General features: G+C 40.1%; 1 protein-coding gene across 5 annotated transcripts in view; it reads left to right on the forward strand.

Moving 5' to 3' along the window:
* The first annotated feature begins 400 nt into the window (after positions 1-400).
* Positions 401-22,941, forward strand: part of st3gal3a (ST3 beta-galactoside alpha-2,3-sialyltransferase 3a) — a 55,763-nt gene continuing 33,222 nt past the window's right edge. The window contains exons 1-4 of one of the 5 annotated variants that reach the window (XM_028587024.1): positions 401-596; positions 12,360-12,511; positions 16,291-16,333; positions 16,548-16,640. In XM_028587024.1, coding sequence (XP_028442825.1) covers positions 12,397-12,511; positions 16,291-16,333; positions 16,548-16,640 — 251 coding nt within the window. In that variant the 5' untranslated portion in view covers positions 401-596; positions 12,360-12,396. Of the gene's footprint in view, positions 597-6,930; positions 7,093-7,678; positions 7,914-12,359; positions 12,512-16,290; positions 16,334-16,547; positions 16,641-22,941 lie in introns of those variants that run through there. The other 4 variants (XM_028587025.1, XM_028587026.1, XM_028587023.1 and 1 more) reach the window with 4 other exon arrangements.

Below are 22,941 nucleotides of genomic sequence, written 5' to 3' on the forward strand. Positions count from 1 at the left end.
AGGGCCTAATTTTGGAAAGAAAATCATAGAAATGTGGGAACATAGGGCTGTGGGAACATATAGGCTCGCTCCTGTCTGTTCACCATCACACACTCAAGTGGTGGAAGAAGTATTCAGATCCTTTACTAAAAGTACTAACACCACAATGTATAAAATACTCTGTTACAAGTAAGAGTCTTGCATCGAAAATTGTTATAATCCTGTGTTTGGTTCTGGTTTTGTTGGTGGCTTTTTTTTGTGTTTGTGCCTTTTCTCCTGTCCTCTCTGCAGGGCATGTGTATGGTAGGGGGCGTAGCTGGCTTCTCCAGGCAGCTGACGAGGCCCACCTGTATCCACTCCCCTCATCACTCTCTCCATAAGCCTGGTCTTCACTCCACTCCTCTGCCAGATAATTCTGTCATGTTTCGGTAGCGCTCTATTATTCTGATCTCTGCCTTGTCTAGTCGACTTACCGGTTATTGTTTTGTTTACTCAGCGCTAAAAATTTGCCACGCTGCATAGGCCTTTCATATTACTGATTTCCCAGGCCTAGTATTCCACTCTGCCTAGTATTCTCCAGCCAGCCAGCTCCCTGCCACCCCAGGGGTCCGTTCCAGGTAGGTGGTTTAACAAACTCTGAGTCTAACCCTGATGTCTGAGTTGATTTACCCCGAGTTGGGAAACTCTTGAGTTTTCGGTTCCAGAACAGCTGTTCTGAGTTGGTTCAATCAACTCGGAGTATGTTCACTCAGGGTTACGAGCGTAAAAAAGCAAGACAGCGGTTGTTGCTGCAAAAGAGAGAGAATTGGTGTGGGAGAAAATTGCTGCTCGAGTCAATGCGTACGCATTCACAGTGTATTAATTTCATATTTAATCACAGTAAACTTATAATATTATTGGTGAAAACTGGAATTGTATTACACCTATAATTTCATTTAGGTGCAATCCTGCAGGCAAAAAAGTAAACTATACTAATCCCATTCTGAGGCTGCAGCACCATGATCATTAACAGAACTATAATGTATAATGATGTATTTCTTTTTAATGGCTCTACTGTCCAGGGAACACTACAAAAGTTTCAGAGCAAGTCACACTTTTCTGATTGCTCCGCATACAGTGGCTTTACTATTACGGTATGATCCGATACAGCTGTTGTAAAGAAAACTGCTGTTTGCAAAAAAACGTAAGGCAATACAAAGAATCTGCTGGGATGTTAAAGCCTGTCCACGATGGTTGATGTTAGTGATATGAGGACGGATAAGGTATCTACATATCTAATGGACTGTGATAAAAAAATACCTCTCAAATCGGTTATGTGGAAATGAAAATACATCTATAGTCGGGACTCCGTATCATAAACTCATAAACTCTCTGTGAATTAATACAGCTTTTTCATCAACAGGATCGTCGACAAAAGGACATGACATGTTGGGGAAAAAAAGTTTTATAATCTGCTTAATATAAACCAATACGTTTTTTTTTTATTCATGCAGCTAAAACTGCATTAAAATGCGCCTGATACAGACTGAATGAATGAATGAGGAAATGAGTTTCTTCCCTCTGAGAGGGAGGAGACTGAGAGAAACTTGAGGTTTCTTGAAGAAAACCTGCTCCCGACCAGGTTAGGTTCACAGGCTCAGTTACCATTGTGGTATGTGGCCATATAAGGTCTGTATAAAGCTCAAATATGCTGAGAAATCATGAGCACTGTGTTAGGGATGTAAGTTCAATGATTTTCCTCTCAGCAGAGTGATGTGTTGAAGAGGATGTCCTATTTGATTCTGTGATTAGGTGACTGAGTGAGATTAATGATTTTATGAGTAGTGTTGGAGCCCAACCCCAAAAGAGACTCTGACCTCAAAGGGACTCAGACCTTAACTTGTGCCAACTCACAACTGTTTACTTTATCTAACATGTTACCTAAACGTACCCCTTATAAACCATGTTCGTGCTGCAGCAAGTCAGAGTGCATATTGGCTTTGTCTCTCCGGGTTCTGTGGGACTCGTCATTGATGCTGGAAACTTGATGTAATAAAACCTTTATGATCAAGTACAGTGTCAAGCGGGGATAGCGTCCCGCGTGCAATGCTTTTTTTTCCCAGTAATGTCAATGTGTCTGCCTGGTGGGAGTCACAGACTTTCTCTCTCCTAGTGCTGCCTTCCTCACTGCTACACATAGAATCTCCCCCCTCGTACAGTCCTGAGTTGCCGCTATGCAGCCGCAACAGCCACGGATGGCCTGCCGCTGTATAGCCGCAAAAGGTATGGCGGGCACCAAGCCAACGCCTTAAAGTGATGGTTCGGAGTAATTTCACCCTAGGGTCCTTTGCACCATGACCTCGAGCCAAACACTCCCCCAGAAGCTTTTTTCACCTGGGTCGAACTTTGGGAGAGTTAGCGTAGAGTAGCGTTATCAGCTGAATAGCTTAGCGCAGGGGCTAATGGATCCGAAGTGTCTCTTAACATTACCCCACTAATAATGCCCGAAATGATACCAAACGTCTACACTAGTACATATAGGTTATGCACTCATAAAACGATGGATTGTAAAGTCTGTAAGTACACCAGAAGTTTATGTAAATAACACTTGCCTGCTGGCTTCTGCTCTCTGCTGTTCTTGTTGTCGTTGCTGTTACTACCGGGCAGTAAGAGTGCTTATGGGCTGTCTACAAATTACAACACCGAAAAGAGATGCAACAAAAATATTTATTAATTTAATGATTAAATAAGGTAATATCTCCAAACTTACCTCAATTATAACTTGTCTCCTTCTAGTTATTCTACAGCACTTACTTAAAAATAAGTTAAATTAATAAATATTTTTGTTGCATCTCTTTTCGGTGTTGTAATTTGTAGACGTCCCTAAGCACTCGTCTTACAGCAGCAACAGCAGCAGCAGAGAGCAGAAGCCAGCAGGCAAGTGTTATTTACATACACTTCTGGTGTACTTACAAACTTTACAATCCATCGTTTTATGAGTGCATAACCTATTTGTACTACTGTAGACATTTGGTATCATTTCGGGCATTATTAGTGGGGTAATGTTAAGAGACACTTCGGATCCATTAGCCCCTGCGCTAAGCTATTCAGCTGATAACGCTACTCTATGCTAACTCTCCCAGTGTTCGACCCAAGTGAAAAAAGCTACTGGGGGGGCGTTTGGCTCAAGGTCATGGTGCAAAGGAGCCTAGGGTGAAATTACTCCGAACCATCACTTTAAGCGTAGGCGTTCAAAATGCAAGATCAGCTAAATGACTTCATCTAGTGTAAAAATCCCCAAAAAAGTTGGTCTTAGGCCTCAAAAGTAGCCAATTGAAGTTTTACACGTTTGATGTTAGGTTTAAAAAAGTTAAAACATTGGTAATGTCTGATAAAAATGTCCTTTTTAGTTGAATGAACACTGTAGCTGGAGGAAGCACTGAATCAACCGATTGCATCACACCACACTAATCAGCATTTGACTGTCTCACCCAAAACTTAGCTTCTAAAGAATGAATTAGGTCATGGCTGTTATTTAGCATACTGTAGGAGACTCATTGTCCCCACAGGAAAGGTAACTGTTGTCTCTTTTTGGGGAGCCATCCCCTGTTGAGCTAGACGTGATTAGAACAATGAATGTGTATTCATATAGTTGGATTGATTGGGAACGTACACTTTTCTTTTGAGAGACATCTGACCAATAGGGGAAGATTTCATTTGAGGAACCACCCAGGTGTAGGGAATAAATGTGTGATCCGGAGAATGTCTGTTTCGATGTGACTCCACAAGGAGATTCATGGATTCAGTCTGCTGTCAGCTGCAGTGTAACATTTGTTTTGTCATGTCACGGGACTACAGCCTGTGACCCCGCAAGGGGAAGCTGCTGTAGTCCGCTGGTTACAGTGTATTGTTTTGTCATGTTGCATGGCTGCAATCTGTGTCCCCACAAGGGGAATCATGTTTGCAGTCTGCTGCTGGCAGTGTTTCGTGTTTTATGTTTAATTGTGTTTTGACTGTCGTTTTCACCGTGTTGTTTTATTAAACCTCTTGCTTAACTTTCAATTCGACCCAAGCCTCTCCTTCCTCCTCCAGAAATCGAAGAACACGTCTTTTAGATAATTTCTTAAGAGTGATCTGAAGGCGATCATTGGAGCGCTCCTCAGGAGGAGGGTCACTCTTTTGGATGATATAAGGCGAAGCTAGACAAAGGAATCTTTAGCAAGCTTACCAGTACTTGCTCTGGGTTTTTCTGTGTTATCTTTCTTGCACATTAAAACTTATTTTTCACATGTGATTCTGACTCTGCGTGAGACCTCCTTCTGGGACTTTTTCATACTTTTGAAGAGAACTTGAAGAGAAGTTGACAAAGTGCAGCTGGCGATAAGGTCTGAGCCTATAAATGTAACCTTGAACCATGGACCTATATTTTGTTTCAACAGACCCCTGTGTTGTCTTCCGAGACCGGGCTTTATCACAGTGTATTCAGGGGGGCAGGCAGCTAGCGGATCAAGGAGAGATGTCTACGATTTGAGACAATAATGAAATTGCGCTGAAACCATGTAGGAACTCATATGGCACTTTTAAAAGTAAAAGTACTCAATGCAGAAAAACCCTCACATTTTAGAAACTGGAAACTATCCAAACAGTTCTTTCAATGAACTAAGTGTTTAATTGTCTAATCATTTAAGCTGGACTGTTTCATTTATAATAAAACATCAGATTTTATTAAACTACTTTTTTTTTTTTTTGTGCAAAAATCTGAATTTGTGAATTAACTAGTAAGCTGTCAGATGAATGTAGTGGAGTAAAAAGTAGCAGTATTACTCTCTGAAATGTAGCGGAGTAGAAGTAGAAAGTAGCCTCAAAAGAGGAGACTCAAATAAAGTACAAGTACCTCAACATTTGTACTTGAGTACAGTGAGTAAATGTACTGTACATTCCACCACTGCACTTTGAAGCAAATCTCAAACACAAAACATTCAAATTTGTCGAATTTCATCTCTCTTGTTTTTTAATCAATATTTAATTCTTTAACTAGTAACACTTTATGATTTCTGTAATCAGCTGACTGTCCTGTACCTGATCGAGTTTCAAAACATGCAACAGCATCAGCTGTGGTAGAAATGTACCCAACAGTTCACTAAACACGAAGAAATATAGCCTATGTGTGTATTGTGATGGTTTGGTATTTTAAGATAATTCTTCACGCTGGGCTGCAGCTCTATGTGAGGAGGCTCTAGGTGTCTGGAGGTTAAGATAAGATGAAGACCGTGATGATGTCCTGACTCCCATGGTAAACAGTCTAGACCAGTCACTCCAGGGGGGCCTCCAAATAAATATATATTTTTTTTTTAATTATTTTTGGGAGATTTTCCATTTATTTGAAAGTGGATAGACATGAAAGGGCGAGAGAGATGGGGGATGACACGCAGTTAATTATTTATTTATTTTTAACGTTTTTTCAAAAATTTAAAAGTCTTAACATGATTCCAACATATTATTAGCAAATATAAATCCCCACTGATGATATAGGCTTACTGGCCAATAGGTAATGTAGTCACTAAGGTAGCCCTCCATAGATACAGTTCATCCCAAAGGATTGACTGTTCCACATGTGTGTTTAACATTAAAACATGACTTATAAAAGCATGCCAACAATTATTAGGCTATATGAATGGCTTAGTATTCTATGCAAAAAAAAAGGGTATCTAAAAATGCTTAAAAAGTTATTGTAGGACCAGATGAATAATGCAACTCAATTTTATACAATGTATGTGGTAGGGGGTCCCCTATCAGTCTCTCTTTCAGTTAAGGGGTCCTTGGCTAAAAAAACGTTAGAGGTATACACTCTGTTGGGCTGAGTGAATGTAAAGTTAGGCCTACTTTAAGTTTTTTGGTAGGCTGTATCTGTGTACGAGCTGTACAAAGTAGTGATGTGCGGATCGATACTAAAGTATCGATATTTACGATCCCAATGTCTCCTGCTCTAGTATCGATTCTCTTATAAAAAGATCGATATTTAAACTCAGTAATTTGGAGTGAGTGTTTATGTTATCATAAGTAACTTGTTGTGTTAGGTTTAAAAAAAGTTAAAACATTGGTGATGTCTGATAAAAATTTACTTTTAGTTGAATGAACACTGTAGCTGGAGGAAGCACTGAATCAACCGATTGCATCACACCACACTAATCAGCATTTGTCTGGCTCACGCCTTCTCAAGCTTCTAAATAATTGATTAGGTCATTGCTGATTTAGCATAAATGTAAAAGCGCTAGAAAGACTTATTGTTTAAACAATTTTGAGAGCCATTGCCAGTTGAGCCAGACGTGATTAAGACAGAACGAGTATTGCTGTAGTTTGGAAACAATTGACACCGTCTCAGTAAGATCCTGTGACCGGGTGTAGCCTCAAGACACTGATTGGGAGCATACAACTTTTCTTTTGAGAGACATCTGACCAATAGGGGAAGATTTCATTTGAGAAACCACCCAGATGTAGGGGAATAAATGTATGATCCGGGGAATGTCACAGGACTGTTTCGATGTGACTCCACAAGGAGATGCATGGATTCAGTCCGCTGTCAGCTGCAGTGTAACATTTGTTTTGTCATGTCACAGGACTGCGAACTGTGACCCGAAAGGGGAAGCATGTTTGCAGTCCGCTGTTTACAGTGTATATGTTTTGTCTTGTCGTTTTCATGCAGTTTCATTAAACCTTTTGCTTAACTTTCAATTCGACCCCAGCCTCTCCTCCTTCCCCCAGAAATCAGAACGAACACGTCTTTTAGATATTCTTATCAGTTGTCACCAGAAAAGTCTGACACTTTTCTGGTGACAACAAGTTACTTATGATATCCGGTCAGGGGAAGGAACTACTTCTCCTTCCGCTGGTCAGTTGTGTGTGCACTGCGGCTCTGTGACGGAGCCGGCCGCTGCAGTAGCTCTTCTTTAATAACCCGCAGACTGCAGTCTGCACAGGCAACCTGTGGAAAGACGGTGAAATACAGTGGTAACACTACAAACCTCGCTTAACATCTGAGTCAAAAGAGTGAATGTGATGATAATATAGCGTCAGTCTGAGGAGGAGGTCCAGGGCGAGAAGACGCAAGGTGCTAGGGCAAACATACTTCAATCAGTGAGTCATTTGGCAGTAGCGGCAGAAGTTATCCAGGTACAGGGAGATAGCGTGATAGACGTTATCACTGACTGTGGGAAAGTTATTCACGCTGTTAAGGCTTTAGTTTTTTAATGTTCAAGAGTTCCCCGGAATCCCAGCATTCTTACAACAAGCTAACTGAAAGCAGTTTGTTCTGAGATTTTTCTTTATAATTAAATAATATGGGAGTAGTTTATTGTCTTGTCATTATGCAGCTATTATTTGGAATTTTTAAGCCTAAAGCCTTCTTTTTTACTTTACTTTAAACTAGTTGTCACATCACACTACAAATAAAATACGTAAAAAGTATTGGTATCTGTATCTGTATCGGCAATACCAGCATTACTTGGTATCGGATCGAATAGGAATTAAGTGGTATCGCACATGACTAGAACAAAGAGAACCAGTTGTAGCCTATGTCCTTTTTTTTTTTTTTTTTTTTTTTTCTTCCTTTTGTGATTTAAAAATACTCCCCTGCATTCTATTTCAAGGCGTAGGCGTCATTAAAAAAGATTTGTCATTGAAGTTTGGCGTGACGTTCTCTCCGTACGGAGTTGGACTTGGACCTATCGGGTTGCATCCCCAGTAAGACCGGACGGGGGAGGGGGAGAGACCACCGAGTCTTCCCCTCAGTTTTAGTCAGTGCCCTGTGTTGATATAATGCAGAGCTGGTTATGACTATTGGGATGTTTTCACATAACGCTAATGTCGACCAATGCATATCGATAGTTTGGTGGCCAACGGAAGCACCGACGGATTTGAAGTCAACTTGAAAAAATAATGGTAACGTTATCTGTACGGTAAGAGCTTGTGAATGGCTTACTTGCTTGCTTGCTAGCGTTGCCAGCCAGTCATGAATATTGTCTATTTGTTATTGTATTATTCCAATGTTCCTGACATTCCCATTGTCATATTCATTTAGCTAGGGCCGCGCGTTTTGCATTCGCCACCACCAGCCAGCCTGAGAAGTAACGTTAGCGGAGGCTATTACGGCAGCTAACGTTAACGCTAATAGGCTACCATTACTTTAGGCAGCAGCCAACATAACGCTGCTTAATAAGCTGTTAGCTGCTAGCTGCAATAATATCACCTTGGTTTTCACTGTTAAGCTAACGTTGCATTCACTATTAATTGTTTTTATTTTTTCAGTACACGCAGAGCCCGTCACATAAAAATCCTCAATTTAAAGTTAAGTGTAAAATAAATTACCTGACCTAACGTTAGTGGTTATAAGCACATTCCCACTGTCTCCACTTCTGCCCCCTTCGTTCTAAGTTTTTATCAGTGTGTTTATATTCATCGATATTAAAAATAACGACACATACACTTTATAACGGAAATTGCCTACCGTGAGAATTGGTCACGGACAAACAGGTCTGACCACTTCAGCCTCTTATCAGAATTGTCAGGCATTCCTAGACATTTGCTTTTAGGTATGGAGGGGATTTCCTGATTTTTGAAATGTAACTTTCCTACTGGGTAGGCTGTTCTGTCTAAAATCAATTACTTTCTGACCTAACCCCTTTCGATTTAAACTAATTTCTACATTTCTGTATGAGGGATTGTGAGTTGGTTAACCAGAATGACCAACCATGTTGGAGACAAGGTCCTCAATGTTGACCCATATTGGACACCCATCCCAGCTAAAGACACTTAAATTCTTCCCAAAACAAAAACACAAGACTATGGTTATGGTGATTATCGGAAAGCTACCAAACAAGGTAATCCACATTTTCAATACTTTTGGTCCAAAATAAAATATATGCAGATTAGGTGACCTACCAAAACCGTTTTTAAATGATGGTATAGGGTAGACACTTCTTTATATCTCTGGAAGTTTTCATGTCGAGCTTTCGGTTGAATAACCGCGGTCCGCAGACCTATGTATATGGTTGGTAGGTCATGTTTATTACAGGAATCTTTAATGTTTCCTATAATTTTCTAGCCTGACAAGCCAGACCCACATCAAGATGTTGGGTCTGGGAACTCGCCATTGGCAGGGCTCAATCCGAGTCGGTGGGATAATTCAAATTCCCTCTGCACGCAATAGGATAGTGCTACAACCAATCAGAGCAACGCTAGTTGATGGATTGAACTTTTGCCGTATACGGTCGGCAAAACTCCGAACACATCTTCCTTTTTTAAGAAGGACTTCAGTGCCGTTCTGTTCTTTTTCTCAAAGAAAAGCTTAACTCCAAGTCTTCCAGAGTCATGGCCAAAGCAGATTTCCAAAGACCACTAGTCGCCAGCAGCAGCCATCGTCTTTGTTTTCAAGTAGCAGGGAATTCACGCGGAACCGTCGTAACTCTGCCGTCATTATGTCAAGCCCGCCCACCAACTCTATACACGATGTGATTGGCCCGGCTAGAGTTTGGCTTTTCCAGCTCGCAAGCCAACAGAGACTAGGGTTGGGTATCGAAACCCGGTTCCACTATGGAACCGGTTCCTACGCAATCGGTAGGAATCGGACCGGATTAGAACACAGATTTCGGTTCCTTATTTCGGTTCCACTTAATGTGCCGACTGAAATATTTTTCCCTCTGTCGCTCCGAAGCAGACGTAAAAATATCACACTTTCTCTGTAGTCTACAGTTAGCTAGCTACCGTAAATGTAGGCTACTTTTAAAATACCATATCTTCTAGTAAACGTATTACACTTACTCTGCTAGTCTATCGTCAGCTAGCTAGCTTTTAGTGCATTTAAAATTTAAAATGCCTTATTATATATTTAAGTACTTTAAAACGTTAATATATTGTTACATTTAAATAATTTTCAATTAAAAAAAAAAACTATAAAAGAGCCTTTCAGTTTTTCAAGAATCGGTTTAGGAATTGTTTTAAAAGTACTGGTCCGGCATTGGAATCGTAAAAATCCAAACGATACCCAACCATAACGGAGAGTTGCTAGACAACCCTGGCTTTTTTTTTTTTTTTTACATTTGCTGCCGATAGAGTGCGGCTAGATTTCTAAGCTAATCATTTTCAATTTTACCTCCAAATGTTACTTCCCTTGTCCCATTTGTTTGTCATTACATGACTGACTTTTATTTTTTTTTAAATGACATTATAAAAAAGCCTATATGTAAGCAAAAACGTATTGCAAAGCCATGTGAAGGTGTGAAGATATTTACTTTTTACACTTTTGTATTTTAAAACCACTGGTCAAAGGCTGATGATGCTTTGCTCATCTCATTATGCTACTGCAATTTGCTCAAAATTCTAGCTCCACATTAACTGACCTGCCCCAAAGTAGAGCAGCTCCACAGTTAAAGGACTATTCCAGTAGTTGTAAATGTTTTACTACAGTTCATCTGTCCACTTTACTTTTGGTAATGCATTTCCAAAGCATGCTATACAGTTTTACAACTTTGGATGTATTTTTTAACCTGTTCATTTTTATATTTTATTTTTTATTTCAATGTAAGGATTTGTTTTTCTTTTGACTGACCAAAATACATCAGCATGGTTTGAAAAGTGGTTATCTGTGTTGTAAAGTATAGATGTGCCTTCTTTTAGTTTCAGACATGTGAAAAAGGACCATTCCAGAGCTTTAAGGAACACGCCGAATTATTGGGACTTTAGCTTATTCACTGTATCACCCAGAGTTAGACAAGTCGATACATACCTTTCTCATCTCTGTGCGTGTCATAACTCTGTCTTGCGCACCCACCGCTAGCCTAGCTCAGGTGCTGCGAGCAAATCACTCCGCCCAAGTAGCAGAAGTAGCAGTGCTGTACCTGGTATTTACGGTTAGAAGATGGATGTGTCTCATGTGACCTTGTTATTCATACACGCTGTGACTATACAAATCACAACATGTATCATGTATCACAACAGGAAAATGTTATGTTATTTTGTCACTTATTTGGAGCAGTAGGCTAGATGGAGCCGGTTACCTCCAGGATCTGTGCTAAGCTAGGCTAGCGGTGGGTGCATCAGACAGAGTTACGACGGAGATGAGAAGGGTATGTATGGACTAGAGGTGTGAATCTTCACTGATCTCCTGATTCGATTACGATTATCAGGTCTTTGATTCGATACCTCAATGCAGCACGATGCTTCAAAATACATCGTCCATGTCTGGATCACGATGCATCGATTATTTGATTAATTTCAACACCTCTAGTATGGATTTATCTAACTCTGGGGGATATGGTGAATAAGACAAAGTCCCAATAAGTCGGCACGTGTTCCTTTTAAGCTTGTTACCTACACGTCTGGTGTGAAATCATCTAGTTGGTAAAACGACTTCCCTAATTGGAAGTTACTGGAGCAGTATTAAAGGTATAGTGGAGGATTTTCTTTTTACGGGCGGATCATCAAGACTATTGGTCCTCCTGGTTGTCAATCATTCTGGTGATACGTTTACGTAAGGCCGTTGTACGTGCACGTCCCTAGCTTTCAGGTGTATATCGGTGTGTATGTGTTGTGAGCTTGAGCTACGGTTTCAGCCATTCATTGAAGCATTGAAGCTTTTGGGAGAATATTTCACACGCTGGCGTGCGCTAAAAGCACAGGTTGGGCTTCCGACTGATGCCTCAGTCGTGAAGTTTCTATTCCACAGGTAAAGTTTGTCATGCTATTTGGAGAAATCCATTTAAAATCACTGCTAGTAAAAGTTGATGTAAGCTATGATTAGCGATGCTAGCCCTGGCACAAGTCACGCACCGCGCACACACGGTAAACATCTCAATTTGTGAAAAAGTGCAAATCTTCTTTTGGAAAGAAGGCTTGTATGAGCCATGCCGACAGCAACTTGTAAACAGTGCACTCTCGTGCACACGTTTGATAGGCGTTCCCTTTCGGGAGCAGGCAGAGTGTTGCGCATGTGCATTTTTTCAAAAAGTACAGAGGGCGGTTCTTTTCTAAAATTCGGGAAAATCCTCCACAATACCTTTCTAAGGAATTAATTACATAACAACAAAACACAAACTGCCACATTGCGTGCCTAGAGCCTTGAACTAATCCAGCCTTGAACAGAATAGGTATGACTTAGGTTGCAGGGCGGGTTACTTGGACTTGGTTACTAGGAACCGATTGGACCTGTGAAGATGGAGCATATTCCCCAACTCCCATTGTGGATCACCACAAATAAATTATCATCCTCGCCAAAACAGTAGAGGAATTTGATACTTCTGCTGACTGGTGTAGAGTCTCAGGTGTTCAGCGTCTCTGGGGGATGGTATTAAATTATGACAAGCTGTGTATGAGTACAAGGCTAACCCTTTTATCTCCTCTTCAATCAGGCACCAATAGGGGGTGTGCCATGTATGCTTGCCTGAGATGAGAATTAAACCCAGCCGCAACTTCCTGGTGGGTCTGTGCATCTTGCTGTCCCTGGGATGGCTCTACTACTGGTCATGGAGGATCAGCTCAGGACGCTGGGGCCACAATGCCTGTGAGTCTTCATCTAATAAGTGCTGGCATAATGTCATATATACAGTACAAGCTTTTATTACAGTTTTTTCTCAATCACTTTGGCACATTTACTGAAACAAACTTACAATTTAAAAAACTTTTTAAGTACCATCCTCACACCACGTGGTACATTCAGCACATCACCCTATGTGACCTGCGAAAGGTGATTGCTCAATCAAAATAATGAACTCCTGTTTCAGATGTAAATAAATCATCAATGAATAAATCATTGCTATCAAAACAAAAGGTTCCTTTATCATTGCTTAGACCAACACAGTCAAAATGCAAAGACATCTTGTCAAATGACAGCGTGCTCTAAAAGCGTAATAGTTACCCTCTGTACTTTAAGTTGCTGACATTGTATATTTAGGCAGCAGAATAGTATCAATGTTAGCCATGGCACACACTATACTTATAATATACTTACAATGTATACTCATTGTATGTACATACCAGCCAACTGTAAATACTAACTGTAAATACATAAAGAAAGCTTGTAGAGAGAAAAAGATAAACCGCAAAATGAACAGGAAATATTGTACAAAATGTGCAAGAAAAAAGAAAATATGCTGCAAATGTATCAACATCAAGGATCATCCAATCTCTCCCCTCTGTCTGGCCACAACATTTTATCGACCGCACACCTGACATACTCCCTCTTTCTCTCTCTCTCTCTCTCTCTCTCTCTCTCTCTTTCTCTCTCTCTCTCTTTCGGTCTGACCACTGAAGTTCCTCTACTCACTGACCAAAGTAAGATAAAGAAACACGTAAATTTTGTTCACCCCCCCCCCCCCCCCCGCCCAACAACCTGCTTTCCTATCCTCACCTGACACCTGTTTACGTTTGGTTGCTCTAAATTGTGAGGAAATTCAATTGTTCCCCATCTAGCCTAAGTGTATCCATCTGACAACTTTTACAACAATAGCACATAACTATTATGTATCTAATATATGTGTGACAGGTTATTGTGATTGTTAGTTGCTTTATTTTGCATGTAGGGGTTTACACAATGAACATGTGTATAATTGCATTAGAGAATAATGATTCAATAGCAAATGAATGCAAACTATTTTGATATGCAAGGCTTAATCTGTGCATTTTGTGCCAAAGCAATGAGAAATGACTAGTCACGTGAACAACTGACCAAGTGTTAATATAAACAGTCAAATAGTTGTGGCAACTGGACCACAAGTGAGAGAATTTATCTTCTTTCTACTCAAGTCACTGAGTATGTTTACATGTCCACTAGTATTCCACTATTACTCTGGATATGACAACATCCTGAATTTCCAAATATAGCATTTTCCGAATAAGACGTGAGATATGCCGGTATTATTTGGATTTTAGAAGCATTCTTTGGACATGTATAGAGCGCATTCAGAATATGCATCTCAATCAGAGCTTTCTTACGGTCAGCTCTGTGCGTTTCTGTGGTTGTAGGTAAAGATGCATGCCCCAAAAAGAAAAGCCCACATTTCTGGTCTGAAGGAAAACCACACCTCCTTTTAAACGTTATGAAAGATTTGGATCTTAACAGGTTTTCGGATATGCACAAACATCGCAGCGCCGACCTTTTCAAGAAGCTGGAGGGAGGCTGTGTTCGCCAACAAGTCCACCAATGGTGGAAAACGTATTCAAATACATGCAAATACCTATACATACAAATCCTGTTTACATGCAGCTGTGCGCGTCTGTGTGACCAACACAAGTCTGCAGCTGTCCAAGCCTATCTCCACCGCATCCACCTGCAAGGTTGTCAGTCTTGTGTCTGCCTGGCAGACACTGTGTGTAGGATGGGCGATTTAACCCGCCAGTCCTCATTGATAAAGTGGCATGTGTCATGTGGCTTTCTGCTGTGAGCGCTATACAGCAGGGAGCCACTAATAGGAAAAAAAAAGAGCTTAAAATAGGAACCATAATTTAATTTTGTGTGTGTGAACTATGAAAAATTATGTAAACGTTGGCAGAGAGTTTTTAATACCGTATTTTCTCTGAATTACATGTGTGAAAGGGGAAGGATGGATAAATAAATAATTTGTGGTTATTCAGACATGGATTCATGTTTATTTAAGTGTGTCTATTTATTAGTATGAAGAAGAAAGAAATCCAGTTTTGCTGAGGAATTTTTCCATTTGACTTAATGTTTGTTGAAGGGATGACAATTTTGTTCCTCTTTGGCACTTCTTCTTACCAGATGGGGGAGCCAGTCAATTTACTTAGAGACAGGATGTTTCATTTGTGGTTTTAGTTTGCCTAGATTTTTCCTCCACACTGCCCCTTCACTGCTTTTAAAGAAGAAAAGCATTACATCCTACACACTACAATCCAGCAAGATTCAATTGCTGAACCTATTTTTACTTTATTTTTTTGAATAATCTTTCTTTTCACTCTGATAGCTGCAACTAATGTTCTCTGAAAATGCACACACTTAGCAAATTACTTTTTTACCTCGGGCACATCACCATTTGCTAGCAATTTGGGAGATGATTGGATTGGATGTTTGTACACTGCTTGTTAGAGATGAAGATTTTACTCAAAGTTCATAAAAGGGTTGGTGGAGTTGAGCCTGGTGCTGAGCCTCTGCTACCCTGTGTCCAGGCTTGATTAGAAAATTGTGTGTTAGGTAGAGCCAAGCAAATGCTTGTTATTTAGCGATCTCAAGCCTTTCTGTAAGTCTGTAACCTTTTGGCAGCCAGAAAAGAGAATGTGCCAGACACATTCAGCTGTAGATCTTTTTAAACCAGCCAGAGTTGTAAAATCCTGTCTTATATTATTGTGAATTTCATCGTCTCACCTTTACCAGAAGCAACATACCCACGTTCACGTATATCGTTCTATAAGACAGACCGAGACAAAAACGTAAAAGTACAAAAACAATCACCTGGCCAAGTCAGCTGGTTGTTGTATTTACAATTAACAAGTTTATGATTCATCACTTGAGAGATGACAAAATGCCAAGTAATGTTATGTCAAGTATACAAAAATGCTCCCCCTCATATTGTTGACAAAAAGGTGTCTTTCCTCTGGTGATGGCCAAATAAAGCTTTATGATACAATTTTATTTATTTTGTGTGATTCGGATTGCTTTCAACCCTTTTGTTGAACAGAGAGCGCCATCAAGTGGGCTCAGAAAATTTAAGAAAATGGTTCATAAAGCTTTGGCTAAAACACTTATCAGACCCCCTCCCTGATAAGTGTTATCAGGCCCCCCCTGATAACAATGTTACACTGTTATCAGACCCCCTGCCTGATAACAGTGTTATCAGGCCCCCCTTGATAATACTGTTACACTGTTATCAGACCCCCTGCCTGATAACAATGTTATCAGGCCCCCCTTGATAATACTGTTACACTGTTATCAGACCCCCTGCCTGATAACCGTGTTATCAGGCTTTCAAGTTCAACAAACTTGTCAAACTGTGTTGATATTGGGCAAAACCATAGATAATGTTCATGGCAATGCTCTTTAAAGTTTCAATCCAATTGCAAATTTAAAATTAATTTAATTTAATTTAATGAACAGCATGCATAAGGCATGGTTGGGGTTAGGGTAGCATTCAGTCCAGACCCTCACACTCACATTTTATCTTTACATAAATGACACTACCTGCCTGCATTGGCACTGAACATTAACATGCAGAATCTTCCAATATGAACAGAATTACTTTTGCAGGCCGGAGTTAATTAAATTATTTCAATGTCATACAAATAACTATGATATAGTATGTCATTATATTTACCTTATTTTTCTTTTTCTAGTGTATGACAATCAAGGGTTCCTTCTGAAGCTGGATGGTAGTCTGTGAGTATACATTTGACTATTTATACAAGTTTCACTTCCCACTCAGTGTCTGATAACTAACCTGTGGGGTGCATTGGGGGCTTGTTGTATCAATGATGGCATAAGGTGCATGGGCCAGCATTAATGAGTTGTCCCTACTTTTATTTACAGTATTTACTGTATACTATTATGTGATATTGAATCATTGCTTGACTACATTCCTCCATGTCTTCAGGCCATTGGAGCTAATGCACAAATACGGCAATCTCAGCAAGGGAGCCTGTAAGCCTGGTTTTGCAGCTGCCAAGATGACAGCCATTTATCCAAAGTAAGAATACGTACATGCTATGAAAGTGAGCTCGTAGCATTTTAGACATCCATCATAATTGTTACATACATTGTAATTAGTTTGACCCTGGTGCAATCACTATTCCATCCCATACCTGTTTTATTATTAGTGCTTGGGTTCTTCTAGAGCATGATCACATTTCACTTTTGGTAACTTATTTAGTTTTCACAAATATAACCGTTGAAGACAAGATTACAAAATGAGACAGGGTTGGTGTTATTACTGTGCCACCATGGTTGCTTTTTTCCCAGAACGTTCTAAGTGACCTATACGATTACAATAATTCCACCTTCTGAGTTTTATTTTTAGCTATACAGGTCTATAGGTGTCTGTTTTGCCTACTAATGCCATGGCTTTACAATTTAATGGTAGGTACTCATCAAATTACTAGTGATGGCCAGATGAACCTCAAGAAGCTTTGTGAACCACTTTATTTTTTTGAGCCCACTAGATGGTGATCTTGGTTTAAAAAAGAAGGCTCAAGGAATGGTAAATCAGTGTCAGAGCGCCATCTAGTGGGCTCAGAAAATGGTTGTGGTTAGCCAGCTCATTTCGGATGTCACAGTCCGAGCTGATTTTGAACAGCTCACTAGGAGACTGAAGGCAGAACACATTCAGAAACCGTATCTCACTCAAAACAGCATGGATGGATTTCTTTCAAAGTTTGTATGTGTGTGGAAGCACCAGAGACACAAAATAACACCCCAAATCCCAGAAAAAGTGATTTTTTTCATAATGGGCACTTTAAAGTAGTTCAGTAGGTAACTATAATAAAAAAAAATAACTCATATTTGCTGTTACTTTATCTTGACAGTAGCACATTAGACAGATAATCTGTGAAAAAAATGTTCCTCTGCCTCCCCGAAAGGCATTTACAAGTTTCCACTGTGCCCGCCGATACAACCAATCCGAGCCGAGGATTCTCTAATGCAGTGTCAATCACTAGGCATTGCCGATCAAATATGAATCAAGATTCTGTTTCTGCATTGGCTATTTCTCGCCTCAGATAGGTATATTTAGTTCACTGTTTATCTGTAAAATAAGAAAGTTTGTGACCAAGTGGAGCCAAAACCAAGCACGGCCGACTAGCCGGAGCAAAAACAAATGTCATCAGTAGTAACGTAACACGACTGACGAACTGTAGGCAGCGCTTTTTTAGTAATCATCGCAGGTTATTTTAATGTATGATTTATGTGAGAGTAAAAACCGACATTTATAAACCTGCACTGGCTTGTTTCAGGGGGGCAACAGAAAAGTAGAATATCTAAGGGAGTTTTGTAGTTAATGTATTACTCTTCCTCTTCTTGTTTCTATTTTTTATATTTTTTTTTGGAATGATTACTGTTATAACACTGTTTCACTGTTTGATGTTAAATATTTACATAGTCTCATATCTTTTATATAACCATCTTAATAAATCTATAGTTATCCTTTTAGTTGGCAGTTGCCTACCTTGCCCAATGGTAAAGTCCACTCACTGTGCTTGTGGTGCTCTGGGGACCTAATTCACCTACAGCATGGTTAAAAACTAGCCTAAATCATGTATTCTCAGTCCTATTTCATACGAAGCGCCCTGAGCTCAGAGTGGTATGGTAGAGGACAGATCCTGTTTCTGCCTCTGCATTATTAAAGACCGAAGAAGTCCCCACACCGTGAAAGCCCTTCACCTTCTTGTGTTTTTAGCACTATGTATAAAATGAGTCCAAAGATGCAGTGGTCTGAATGGGCCCATGTGTGGTGCAGAACTATTTTTGTCCTCTTGTGCTCTGCTGTTGTCCCAGTGCGTGAGAAAACCTCTGGCCGGTTCACTTACCCACTTACTCTGAGAGCAGCGGAGACACGCAACCCTCGAACCCACCAGGGCCTTGAGACAGCAGCGCTAATGAAGTGTGCTCACAGAGTCCAGATTGAGACATGTTAAAATAACATGAGAGGATTTTCCTCAGGAGAAAGGAGTGGTAAAACCTTGACCCATTTATTCTGCTTTCTTTGTTCAGCTGGTTGGACTGCTGCAGCTAACAGCAGGTGGTGCAGGTGAGAAGTCTTTCCATTCATTTTGAATGGGGGTAGTGCGCTTAGGGGACACACAAAAAAATGCAGCGGGCCTGCGTAGGGGTGTCACCATACCAAAAAAATGCAGTGGGCCTGCGTAGGGGTGTCACCATACCAAAAATCAGTAGTCAGTGCCAATACCAGTAAAATAACATGATTCTCAATTTTCTAAGATTCCATGTACTTGAACTTGAAACATGAACTTCTTTATTAAAATATTTGAAAAATGTCATGACAAGACATACAAAACATGTGCAATAGAGCATAGAACAACATAATAAAGTGCAATTAATGGTCCTAGTGCAACAACTAGTGTCCCCAGACATATTCCAGACTTCCAGGCATTTTTTCAAAAGGTACTGTGCAAAAATAACAGTGTAAAAACAAAACCGTGCTTCTACCAGTTGCGTGACCAGAGACGTAAAATACTGGAGATGTATTTGAAAGATGGAGACAGCTTAGAGCCCAAAAACACGCAGAGTTGGCTAATTTCCTCCATGAACAGGTAAAGATTAGCTTCAGGCTAATTTATCACGGCTACAAGGGACGGGCATTTTATGTCCTTTCAACATTTGTGTACTCCCATTGAATTATATAGCTAGAGTACCCGAGTTGGTTACTCGCAAAAACAATGGAGACACAGCCAGTAAAGTGATCCCGACTGGTCCTGCCCATGGATGTATTAAGAGGCCTGGCTAACGCCACCATGCTAACCCTTCTAACTGCTAGCTAATGTTACCAGAGGACCAGGCAAGCGGTAGCTGACAACTGTGAGTTATTTGAAGCAAAGAGAGGGGGCTGTAAATCAGGAAGAGAGGACCGTGAGTTTGCAGTAAACATGCCGTTTTTTTAGGTCTGGTAGAGTGTATCTCGTTCATATTTTTTCGAAAGATATGTCCCATTGACCGGAAGTAGAAGGGCGTGTCTTCGGCTTGTTCGTGACCTCCTACTTCTAAATGTATCGACTGGAACACTCTGAAGCATATACTGCCCCCATCAGTTCCAGAAGAGGCGCAGCACCGATGCTGCCTACATTGGCATCGGCGCTCACGGTGGTTACGGTGCTTCTAAAAAATGGGCATCATCAGTGTTTTGTCATTTTAGAACCGAAAGGTATCGCAAGTAACCCCACGTCATGCTGTGGAGGCCAATCATGTAACCGGAGGTCAGACTCGCTGCCACAAGAAAGTTTTAAAACACCAAACGCAAGCACTGAACTGCCCGGGAGTTTGTGTAATAGCTGAATGTTTCCTGCAACAACAAAGCACTCGCTGTGTCTCGTTTGTCTATTTTCTTTCTCTCTCTCCTGTGAAACAAAGCTGCCTTCAAGTGGGGTCGGATTTTCCGTCTATAAACGATCAGACGGAAAACATATGTCTACTTGTGCTACATTGGGGGGTTAAAGAACACAACAGGACGTCACACAAATGGGCCGTTGCGTTGACACTTGCATTTGGAAAAAAATTATAAAAGAACATTGAAAAGTGACAAATGTCGTTACAAAAAAATTGGGGAAAAACTTCAAATAAAGTGCAGAAGAAATTGACAAAGACATGGAAAAAAGTGACAAACTTGAAAAACTGCGGGAAAAGTGATGAAAAGAAAGTGAAGTGTCCCAAAAAAAACGACCAAAGCTATAGTGATTTACCAAAAAAAGTTAATTTAAAATTTTGACCCAGAAAAATTTAAAGTTGCATGGTCGACAGGAAGACAATACAAGGGTTAAAAGAAATGCAGTATCTGTATATATTACTGTATTCTTATCCTGTATGTTCCACTGTCTTCCTCATTGTCTCCTCAGGTGAGATAGTCTTTAAATAATCTATTGTTGCTTCTGATCTTTGTGTCTGCTATCGCAGTCAGAAAAGCAAGATGCATCATTAGTAGCTGATTTCTTAACGTAGTTGGAAGTGTTTTTCATGTTTCTGTCAATTATTTTGTAGACCTTCCAACATTGACTGATTAGCAGCTGTTTTGTGTTACCAAATCACAGCTCATTTGCAGTTCATTATGTGATACTACACATAAAGGAAACAAGCTGCCAAAGCTGCACGGGTTGACTCTGTTAAAGAAACATTTTTCCTTCTGTGTCAGTTCTTCCACAGCAAGGTTTTATGTTTTATGTTTCCTGTTGTAGGCTTCATTTTTCAAAATTGGACACATTATGTTAGCATTTTAAGCCAAATGTATTTTTTTACAACTTTTCCAAGCAAAAACCATTAACTGGTTTTGATAAGAAGTTTTTTTCCGATTCATTTTTAAGTATTTTATTTTATCCCAAAGGGAGACTTTTTTTCATATATGTATAGTGTTTCAAAACATTGTGACTGGGGTTTTTCCTGTCAAAAACTCTTCAGCCGTTAACTTGTATTATTAATTCAACAATGGTATTGGGTATCAACAGATACACAAAGCGCAGGCATCGGTATCGGGACTGGAAAAAGCCGGATCGGTCAATCCCTAACATCTACACTACTTTGTTTTGGTTTGAAAATGAATATATCTTTTGCTATGTTTACGCCTCGCGTCCGCACTACTCCGGCGTTTGCGAGCCCCTAAAACAGAGATTTGGAAATACTGCTGCTCCCGTTTTTGGTTCGAAAACTCTGGGGTTGCTTTGTAACCTGGCTCGTTCCTTTGGAAACGACGAAAAACATCAGTTAGTCTTGTCAGTTCAGTAGCTTACATACCTTACAGTAAAAGTTCCACCTCGTCCTCTGTCCGAACTAATACATTCCTGCTCTTACTTTTCGCCATTGTTGTTCAACATTCAAAGTAGTTTGTGTTTTTAACTTATACATCCATGATTCTCAAGCGCAGAGTAACTTCAGACAATCTGCTTCCTGTTTACGCCGATACATGCATGCCCAGTGTACGCAAATGGTCATGTGATATGCATTGTTAGACATGTTAATATGGACGAACATTAGTTCTGCTGCTGGAGCTAAAACTCTTGTGTGACATCGTTTTTGTCTCAAAACGCCGCTTAAAAAAGGAAAACGTAGTAGTGTAGATGTAGCTTTAGTGGCGCTCCAGTATTCTAGGAAATTTTCGTAATCCTTTGGTACAGTGTCCTCTCTATAAAAAAAATAGTTTGTATTTAGTTTTCATTTTCTCTTACTTGTTTCTGACCATTGTCAGATTTTCGCTTCTATATTTTACATCGGTTAGACTAAACTCTATTTGTAAGTCTGAGGACAATTAATGGCATTAATGTCTGTTTTGTAATCTCTCACCCTGGGGGTCTTGGCAAAGTGCAAAAGACACATGTACGTACATGTCCAGTTGTGCTATAAGAAGCTCAACTGTGAAGGCATTTATTAAGACCTAATCCCCCAAAATGGAGACAGATGTGAAGATTAAATCGAGCAGAACTGGTTTAATGCTGTGAAACAACAAACTAACAGAATATGCTTAACTGTAATTTTTGTTCTACATGCAATGTTGATTACATCATTATAAGTGAGCTATTGGTGGTAACCAGCCAGTTGGACTATGTTCATGTAGAGTAAATTCTTATTTTATCCTATTATACTGTTTACATACCTCTTCATACCCTTATTATTGCTGCTAGTGTATACATCTTTATAAAAGGATAATGGTTTAAAGTGCAACCCTGTTGCAGATTATATCACGTTATCTGAAGCTTTTCAGAACATACGTGATTCGTGACTTGAAGTCGTAAGTTACGGGCTAAAAATGGTCTGGAACGCAGCATAAATACACAAGGTAACGAGGATCGTAACGAGGGACAGGTGGCATGAGGGCTGATGAACAGGTGGAACACATCAAGGCGGGGCATACAATCGAAAAGGTGGGAAAACGCAGGCAGGAAGCAAAACAAGAAATGACACAGTAGCCGTGTTGAAAACTATCACAGAACTAGTGAACTATATAGTGTCTTTACCATTTTGTAGTCGTGTTCAAATTCTCCAAGGCTAATTTCATTCACTATATAATCCACTATAAAATGCACAGCTAATTTGAGTGTACGTACCATGTAACCTACATTTTACTCCCATGTACCACAATGCAACGTGGCCGTGTTTTCCCGGAGGAGAAGAAGAAGAAGCAGAAGAACTCGCAGAAACTGAAAATAAAAAATATGAAGCGGGCTTTCCTTTCCAAACAGTGGAAATGTAACGTGCAACACAGTACAGGCCAAAAGTTTGGACACACCTTCTCATTCAATGCGTTTTCTTTATTTTCATGACTATTTACATTCTTC

The sequence above is a fragment of the Perca flavescens genome, chromosome 9 (genome assembly GCF_004354835.1).
Source record: "Perca flavescens isolate YP-PL-M2 chromosome 9, PFLA_1.0, whole genome shotgun sequence".
Lineage (NCBI taxonomy): Eukaryota > Metazoa > Chordata > Actinopteri > Perciformes > Percidae > Perca > Perca flavescens.